General features: G+C 56.8%; 1 protein-coding gene across 3 annotated transcripts; it reads right to left on the bottom strand.

Annotated features, from left to right (window-relative positions):
- Window positions 1-3,743: 3,743 nt before the first annotated feature.
- On the bottom strand, window positions 3,744-8,563 carry WDR18 (WD repeat domain 18). Of its 3 annotated transcripts, none has more exons than XM_023743286.1 (9): window positions 8,147-8,560; window positions 7,188-7,598; window positions 6,751-6,892; window positions 6,093-6,236; window positions 5,812-5,876; window positions 5,589-5,713; window positions 5,201-5,367; window positions 4,255-4,323; window positions 3,744-4,102 (listed from the first exon to the last, which is right to left on the bottom strand). In XM_023743286.1, exons 2-9 carry the CDS (start codon window positions 7,520-7,522, stop codon window positions 3,971-3,973), a joined length of 1,179 nt encoding a protein of 392 aa, XP_023599054.1. In that variant the 5' UTR covers window positions 7,523-7,598; window positions 8,147-8,560; the 3' UTR covers window positions 3,744-3,970. The 3 variants fall into 3 exon arrangements, 2 of the variants coding, with proteins under 2 accessions (XP_023599054.1, XP_006101863.1); XM_006101801.3 differs by having other exon boundaries at window positions 3,910-4,102; window positions 7,188-7,321; window positions 8,147-8,557; XR_002826037.1 differs by lacking the exon at window positions 3,744-4,102 and adding an exon at window positions 4,402-4,526 and having other exon boundaries at window positions 8,147-8,563.
- Window positions 8,564-9,072: the final 509 nt, after the last annotated feature.

Here is a 9,072-nt window from a genome sequence, read left to right on the forward strand (position 1 = left end):
TCAAAGCCTCATTTCTTGCCTTCCCTTCTAATCTCTCGTACGTTTTTGTGTCAGAGGATAGTTCTAAAAAGCAAAATAAAGATATTATTTCTTCTTATCTGTCTTTCTACAGGCAATATCCTCTTCTTCCTGCGTAACTCCCACTGGGCCTTGAGGATTCAACTTAGGCATCCTTGCACTCTGGAAGACCTACTAGACAAACCCAGAAGTGATGTGATCCTCTATTCAGGATATCCAGAGCCTCCTTCACAGACACTGTCGTGAAGTGGTCAGCATGGCTGGTACATATCTCCGCAGTCAGGATACCAGCCGGAGCGCACCACGTCTTTTTCTGCTCGTCACCCACAGTCAGGCGCTCGCCCCCCCCCCCCCCCCCCCCGCAATGCCAGCGAGCCACTAGGGAGGGGTTGGACCACTTCCCAGGCTGGGACACAAAGGCTCAAATGGCCACACGGCATGGGGGCTGGAAATAACCACTGTTCTTCCCCTCTCTGTGTCAGGGGAGGAAATTGAGGCTGACACCAGGGAGAGATTTTGGTCAAAAATTGTCCCCATACTTACCCCTGTTCCACTCCAAGATTCCCCTCCAGCCTGGGAGCGTGGTGGCCCATTGTTCACTCGGGGAAACGGTCAGGATTTGCCTCCATGGTCACGCAGCAGCACCTCCCTCCTCCAAAAAGTGGTGTCTGCATACCCACCCACCTGCGTGTGCTTTAACGTGGTGTGCACCCTGGGAACTTAGACAGGTGTGTCTGATGGGAATCCAGAGGATAGATCTCAAGTTCCCTAGCTGTGGGCAGGCAAATGAAACCAGAGAACTCCTCTTCACTCTTCAAGACCCAGTGCCAAATGCCACTGCTCTGAAAGATGTTCCCTCTTGTCACCCAGAAAGATGAACCATCCCCACCCCACTTAAGCTCACTCTGCCCACCTGGACTCCATCACACGCTGCCATCATGTTGCTTGAGTAACTGTTCATAGAGACACTTGGTTATATCACTGTCCACTGCTCCAGAACTTTCTATAGCTCCCTGCCACCTACCAATCCCCAAGCTTGTGTTCTCTGGGCCTCCCCACCTTAAATGACCCGGGTCCTTGTGGTCCTGGCATACAGCAGGCGTTCAATAAATGCGGGATGAATCAGGGCCAGCAGCACTCCACGTGGCTCTCATCCAGGATGGGTGTGGGTGGAGGACTGAGAAAATGGGGGTGTCTTCCAGACCCTTCTGGATGCAGAACAGCCTCCCAGCATAGAACATTCCAGCTCTAGAGAATAAATCCACCCTTGGCTCATTTTCTCACACAAAAACACTTTCTTTTGGAGCCGGTGTTAGAGGGCAAGGAAAAAAACGCCCCTAGATAAGTAAAAATGCAAGTGCCAGCCAGCAATAAGGATTGAAATTTGAGATGACTGTAATGAAAACTGAATTCCAGGTGACCAGGTTACCCCATCCAGTCACCTGGCCAGGTGTCCCAGGAGAGGGAGCATCCCCAAGGGTCCTGGATTCTGGTTCCCTCCCTGCCTGAGGCCACTGTCATGCCAGGGAACACCCACCTGCCATGACCTAGGTGAGGCTCCATTAGCGTCCTTAGGTTGCACTGGGCCTCGCCCCACCCTGGGGAACGGTCCCTCCGACTGCATGAGCCTCAGAAATAAGGACCCATCCTGGGTAGCGGACACTTTCTTACCTTCATCAGAGATTCAGGCAGTCAACAAACAGCCTTTTGTGACTCCTTTGTCACTGAGCATGTCCTCAAGGTTCATCCATGTTGTAGCAGGTGTCAGAATGTCCTTCCTTTTTAAGTCTGAATAATACATAGTCCACCTTCTGGATGGACCTCACAGTGTTTATCCACCCATCCATTGAGACATGGGCTGCTCCTTTGGGCCATTGTGAACATGCTGCTGTGGCCATGGGTGTGCAGGTTCTGAGTCCGTTTTCAGTTCACTTGGGTGTCCATCCACCTGGAAGTGGGAGTGCAGGATCCTATGGTGATTGCATCATTTTTTGAGGAGCCACCAGACTATTTGCCACAGCGGCTGCCCCACCGGTTGTGCACGAGGGTTATTTCTCCACCTACTTGTGAACACTTTTCCTTAAAAACAAGTGGTTCTCGAAGGTGTGAGGTGGCATCTCACTGTGGTTTACAGAAACTCTGCCAGCAGAGTAGTCACCAGTGAATTCTGGTGCTGTCGGCATGTCCCCTGACAATGATGGTCTAGGATTTGGGGTCAAATTATGCTAAGAAATGTGTGCCATTCAGTGATTTCAAGCTGGATGGGGAAGAGGTCAGCTTTGTGCCCACCACCCACATATGTTGTTTGCAAGGTGCATGGTGGGCTGGCCAACCCCCTCTAAGCCCCCTTATGGTGGCCTGCAGATGGGCGACCTTCCAGGACTATACTGCAGTTATGGAGGCCGCCTGCATGTTGATGTTCCACTTCCCAGGGTGCCAGAAGCTGCTGCGTGGGCAGGTACCACAGCCCCAGGCCCGAGTCAGAACATGGGGACAGCCCCAGGGTGTGGGGACCCTACACCTTCCCTGCCAAGGGCACCCCAGCAGTTGAAAGTTCAGGGTGGTTTGGGGATGCTTCTGGCCCTGGAAATATGTGCAGGGTGAGGGACAGTGGAAAAATCCAGATCCAGGGGAGACTGCCAGACCAGAGGCTGGTATAGTCAGCCCATCTCACAGTAACCTGCCAACTCTGACGCAGACTCGGGCAACAGTACCAGCCCAGATCTAGCCCCAAGTCACCTACCGAGGCAACAACAGAGTGGAGGGCTGGGGTTTCACGTGGCCAGGCAGAGGTTCAGGTTCAGGGCCCAGAGGGTCTTAGGCTCTGGCAGGTGAGCTACCCTAGGGGAGCCTGAACCCATCTTGAAATTCCCCCTCCATCTCCTGGAACCTCTGAAGACCAAGTTCCATGCCCCCAGCTTTGCTGACCAGCTGCTAGACTCCACTCCACGTGTGTGGACCATGATGTAGTCCCTAAAACCAGTTGGACCCCTTGTCTGACATGAACAAGACAGCTCTAGGTGTCATTCTGTCCTGGATAGGGGAGGGGGAAGGCAAGAGCCACAGAGGTGGGTAGAGGGTGGGCCCAGTCCCAGCCATCCGCTGCAGAGTGTGGCTGAGCTACCCGCTTATGAGGACACCGAGCCCCGGGGAAAGGAACTCCAATTAGCCTAAAAGCATGAACTCAGTGCTGGCTCCTGGCCTGCAGTTGCAGTTACGATGGCACCTGACAAATTACGTGAGTTTTCTGGATCGTTAAGCGGTACTGTCATTGAGGGGTAGCTTTCGGGAAGGTTCTGAGGGCAGCCTTGGGGCTCACACTTCTGGGCTGGCCTCCAGGTGCTGACTGGACTGGTGGTGCCCCCAGGGCAGGGAGGCCCCTGGCACCTTGGCCCAGAACTGGCTGCTACCCCAGTGTCCTTGCCTTGACCAAGATTGAGGAGACTTGGTAGCCACCAGATGTGACCAGTGTGAACCCACACTGCTTTCCCTGGGTCACAGCCACCTTGGTGACCTCGGCCTGTGGCTCCCCATCCCCTCCCATAGAGAGCGGCCTGTCCTTCAAGGTCATGCAAAGGCACCAGGGTGACAGACTGAGTATCTGAATAGTCTGAGAACCACAGCTTCCCAACACGATTTTTAAGTCAGGCCTGACAGCCTGCCTTGAGGGTCCTGGAGCCCAGCCTGGGACTTGGGACAACCCTCAGCACACACGGAGGACTAAAGAGGACAGACTTTTAGATCTTTTGTTAACAAAATAGCACCAACTGGACACAACAGACACGAGTGGATCAACACGGACAAAACGACCCCTCATGCAAGTAACAATCCAAACGCGGAACCAGGGAAAGGAGAGCTTGTAACAGTGCTGTTGGTCTGGGGGCTTTGGCCCAGTGGCCCCAGGATGGGTGGCTCTGCCGGCCTGTCCCTGGGTAGGAGTCTGGTCCTTGCACTATTTTGTAGGCCGGGTAATGATGCGCGTGGAGAAGTCAAACAGGTCTCGATTGATCTTGCGCAGGTTTTGCACCTCGTCTTCCAATTCCGTGATTCGGATCCGCAGCTGGTCCTGGCCGCCCAGCACATTCTGGGAAGGAGCAGGGTTGGGGGGTGGGGGCGCTCAGGGTGGAGGGCCCTCTGACATTTTGGGATGTGGGAGGGCAGAATCTCCTCCGCAATTAACAGTCCCACCCCACCACACCCCACTCCAGCCTCACCCTTCTCCATGGCCCTACCCACCTTTTCCATTGTGCTGCACATTACCATGTGCAGCTGCTCTGCTCGCTCCAGGTAGCTGGGCTCCGATCCCTGCCTTAGTGACCTCTGGGCTCACCACCCTGCTCACACCACCCAAAGGTGAGGGGGCGCCATCCTGATGCTGCTCACAGATGGAAGACAGGTTCCAAGTGTCGCTCACTGAGTGGGAGGTCTCTGTGGGAGGCTCCACCTCCACCCGACACCCAGCAGGAAGCACCGTGTCAGCCTCCTCAGATCTGCTGCCTGTTGCAGGACTGTGCCCAAGGGATGGGGACAGTCAGGGCCACACCACGGGTGTGGGATTAGGGCCAGGCTTTGGGGGATATGCAGAAACCAGGGCCAAGAAAGCTCTAGAAAAGGACCAGCTAGCATGTGGGCAGAACCCCCCACCCACTGACATTGCGCATGGAGAGCCCGACTACCTCCTGCTAGATGCAGTCTAGACATGCTGCCCTTGGCTGGCAGACAGGCACTCGGTCCTGCCATCCATCATGTCTGAGCGAGGGGCCTGGACACCCTTGTGGGGCTCATGATTCCAGGGCACGGGAACAGTGGACAGAGGTGGACTGAGCAGAGCCAGAGGGGCAATGTCAGGCCCTGCGAGGACAGGCCAGGGGTGACCTCTGGCGGGGAGTTCCTGGTGGGCACCAGGGGAGCGAGCGCTGCCTACTGTCCTGCTGGAGAAGGCACTGGATACAGCGTCTTCGGTCGGGCTTGTCTTATTTGAGAAGGTACCCGGTATGTGGTCTGCTTCTAGTGTGGAAGGTGCTTTTCACTGCCTAGGCTCAGCAATGCACTCAGAGGGGTCTCCTCACTGACGGCGTATGTGGAGGGTCCTCACAGGGATCCTGGCCAGAAGCCCTACCCGCTGGGAACACAGACATGCTGTAGAGGCTGAGCCGGGGCAGGGAGCCGGCTGGACCAGTACCTGCTGGTGGAGGCCCAGGCGCAGAGTAAGGCCCCCGCGGCGCTGCTCATCCCCATGCTCAGCGCCCAGCAGGTGCTTGTTGAAGTGTGGCAGGGGCAGGCTGGGCCGGAAGTCGGAGCTCAGCATGCTGACCGGCGCCAGCATAATGAAGGCGTTGGTCACGGGACCTGGGTAGGGCAGGTGGCCAGTCAGGAGCTACCTCGGCCAGGCCTGGGCCATGGCTCCCACACCCTCCACTCCTCAAACCCACCCACCTGTACAGGAATGGCCCATCTACTTTCTTCTAGCTGGTCCTACCTCCCAGCACCCAGCCAAGTGGCTGGGGTGTGGACAAACGGGCAAAGCCACCCAGCTTACAGCCTGTTGGTCTTCTGCCCCCCAGCCCCACCTTTGAGGGTCACTGTCCTGATGCACTGCTTGCTCTGGATGTCCCAGACGCGCACGGTCTCGTCATGTGAGCCGGAGAGCAGCACGCTGCCATCAGTGGACACTGACAGGCAGGTCACCTGGTTCCTGGGGACACAGGTCTGAGAAAGGGTGGCCCAAATGACCCCCGACCCCAGGAGCTAGAGAACAGGGCCCCTCCCCAGCTACCAGTCTGGTCTCCACACCTGTGGCCTTTGAACACCTTCCCGCTGTCCTGTTCCGACTGGAAGCTCTTCTCGCTCTGTCCAGGCTGTGGAGGCCGAGGGGCAGTGAGCAGAGGGATACAGTTGTACCTCAGCCCTGGGGGCCCCAGGGCATTGGGGTGATGGGCTGGGGCAGAGCCCAATTGGCTCGAAGACCTAGATGCAGGGGAGGATGGACAGTCCCAGGGCCTTTGAAGGATGGACCCTGGGTGTCCCACTGTCCCATAAGCCTCCAACCACGGGCCCAGGTACCCACCACTCACCCAGGTGCAGAGGTCGACCTGGAAGATGGAGCCCTCACTGCCACCGCAGAACATGTGATGCTCAGCTAGGTCCATGGTCACGGCCATAATGCCCACGTCGAAGAGCACAGAGAGCAGCAGCTCGCCCGAGGAGATCTCCCACAGCTGGGGGCAGGCGGGATATGGGATGGGGCTCCACAGACACTGGGGTCCCAATGGTGCAGGGAGCTGAGCAGCCCTGAATGGGAGACCCTGTACCAGAACCTCAGAAGGGAGCTGTCACTCAGGGGGATCTCGGCCCTGGGGCACTTCCTGACACAGCTGGGTTCTCACGCCCAGGACCCCTTGTCACTCCATTTTAGCTGCTGTCAGGCCTGGATTCTGCCTTCCACAACCATCACCACCAAGGACAAAGACCTACAGGCTGGACATCGTCAAATCCCCGAGGAGTCAGGGAGCCACCAGAGGCAGGTGGCCAAGCAAGAATTTCAGAGCCAACACAGGCCTAGTTTGCTGTCCCATGGATGTCCTTGAGGTGGGAAGCCTTGGGGGATTGATAGCTGTATAGAGCTACCAGCCTGGGGGGAGCAGGAGATCCACTGACTCACATCAGCCAAGAGCCTGCCAGCTACCCCAGCCCAGCTCACAGATCCACTGTGGGGGAGGGGGCCGGTCCTACCTTCACCGTCTGGTCCAGCGATGCTGTGGCCACCCGGGCCAAGGGACCCCCGAAGCCACAGTGCATGTCTGTGATGGGGAGGGTATGGTGGGACCAAACATGCCGGGGGGCTGGGGTCCTGGAGGAGTCCACCTGCAGCACGCTGCGGGAGAAGTGGATTCAGGGGGAGGACTGTACCTGATGCCTCCACCCACCTCCACAGCCACTGGCCCATGCCACTGGCAGAAAATTCTCAGGTGTCTCCAGTCAGTCCCTGGACAAACAATCACACTGTCCTCACAACAGTCCACCCGACCTGCAGGCCCCGGACCCGGTTCCTTCTTGCCCCGGGACTTTGGCGTGGCCTTCTGCAGGGCAGGCTCCTGCCCTCTGGGCTGAGGCCTCACCTGGCTGGAAGCTACGGACTAGGCGCAGGCCCGAGTGGGTCAGGGCGCTACCTGCACAGGCTCCACACCAGCACCAGGCAGTCCTTGCCGCCCGAGAGGAAGTGGCTGCTGTCCCCTGTGAACTGCAGGCAGGAGATGTCCTGGTAGTGGCGGCTCAGGATGACCAGGAGGTTCCCTGTGGAGACCTGGGGAAGGCAGGGCACACGCAGGTCAGGGCAGGATGCAGGGTGCAGTGCCGGGCCCCACAATTGGCAGGTTACTGAGGTGAAGGGAGAGTCTGCCCAGGGGCAGGGAGAAGGGTGGTATGACGACAGCATCCAGAAAAGGAATGGGTGGGAGTGACAAAGCTGGTGAGGGAGCTGGTCCTTTCCGGAGCAGCTCCTCATGCTGACTGTCACCGCAGGACGTCACAGTCTTCCAGGCCAGCTGTGAGGGGCTTCAAATGCAGCCTCGACACTTGGTCTAGCAGGAGGGGGGGGGGGGGGGAGGGAGTTAGGGCCAGACAGCAACCGCAATGGCCTGGAGTACTATGACTGTCCCCCATCAAGGAGGGGGGACCTCCTAAGATGCCCCCACCAGGCCACAAGCCACTGGTTTCTATCATGCCGCCGGCACCAGGCTGGCAGCAATCAGGGCAAAGGTTTCTACCATGACGGGCAATCTGTGAGGAGCCTCTCCCTGCCTCCGTTTCTCTCCCTGTGCATGAATAACTGCATCCTTGTTTCAGAACCAGGACTAAGGCTTAAAAGTCCCAGGATGAGATAACAAAGCTTCTCCCATCTTGCAGAGAACTCAGTTCCCTTGGCAGACCTCTATTTTGCAGGTCAAGGTTAAGGTCAGGCAAGGCAGAGGTGGTTATACCCACCTTCTGGCCCCAAATCCTACACTGTCTGCACAGGAGGTGAGGCAGGTCTCCCCTCTCAAACAACCAACTGTTGGTGACAACGCTGCTGGTGGTCTAACTCCGCGGTCCATAGGCTAAGTCCCATGACCCTGGCTCTGACACTCACCTCCCATAGGTATATGCTCTCTGCAATCCCTGCCAACATGTAGAGGCCGTTGGGCGATGTGGTCAGACAGGTAACAGGCCCGGGGCACATGATCTTCTGCTGGAGCTGGTCCTAGAGGAACATAAGAAGCCTATGAGCTTCATGCAGGACTAGGGAGCCAGGGAGCAGTGAGGAGAGTGAGTGGGGGGTGCCCAGGCAGCTGGTAAATCCACGAAAACCAGAAAGAATGGGGATAGAGATGGTTTGAGCAAATTCACGGTACAGTAAAGAAGTGTTCACTCCAGCCCAGCTTTGCATGCTGGAGGTGGAGAATGGCAAATCCTTGGATAAGAGCAAGGTGGTGTTCCTGCCTGGATGCAAGGCGTGGCTCTGTGGATGAACGTCAGCCTATGAACCAGGAGGTCACGATTCGATTCCCGGTCAGGGCACATGCCTGGGCTGTGGGCTCAATCCCCAGTGTGGGGCATACAGGAGGCAGCCAAACAATGATTCTTTCTCATCATTGATGTTTCTCTTTCTCTCTCCCTCTCCCTTCCTCTCTGAAATCAATTTAAAAATAGATACATATATTAAAAGGAAAGAAAAGATGGTGCTCTTATGGGCATAGGGATGGGGGTGGGAGAGGCACAGAGGGTCCAGGAGGGCATTGGGGCTGAAGAACCCAAAGGCCAGTCGTCTCATTCCCCAATCCTGCCTTCCTAAGGGCCCCCCCATGACCTTGAACCTCAGTTTCCAAATCTCTAAAATGGGAAAATGTAAGTTCTGTGTGGCCCACACCAGGCAAAGCCAGAGCACAATGCTTGTCCCAAGAGATTCCAGCTGGCAGAAAAAGGCAGCGTGTTACCTGCAGGAGCAGCATTTTGGGGTTGCTTTAAGAGACACCATGGGCTCTGAGGAGGGATAGTCTCTCTTTTGGGAGGATAAAA

Source organism: Myotis lucifugus, unplaced genomic scaffold (assembly GCF_000147115.1).
Source record: "Myotis lucifugus unplaced genomic scaffold, Myoluc2.0 scaffold_383, whole genome shotgun sequence".
Lineage (NCBI taxonomy): Eukaryota > Metazoa > Chordata > Mammalia > Chiroptera > Vespertilionidae > Myotis > Myotis lucifugus.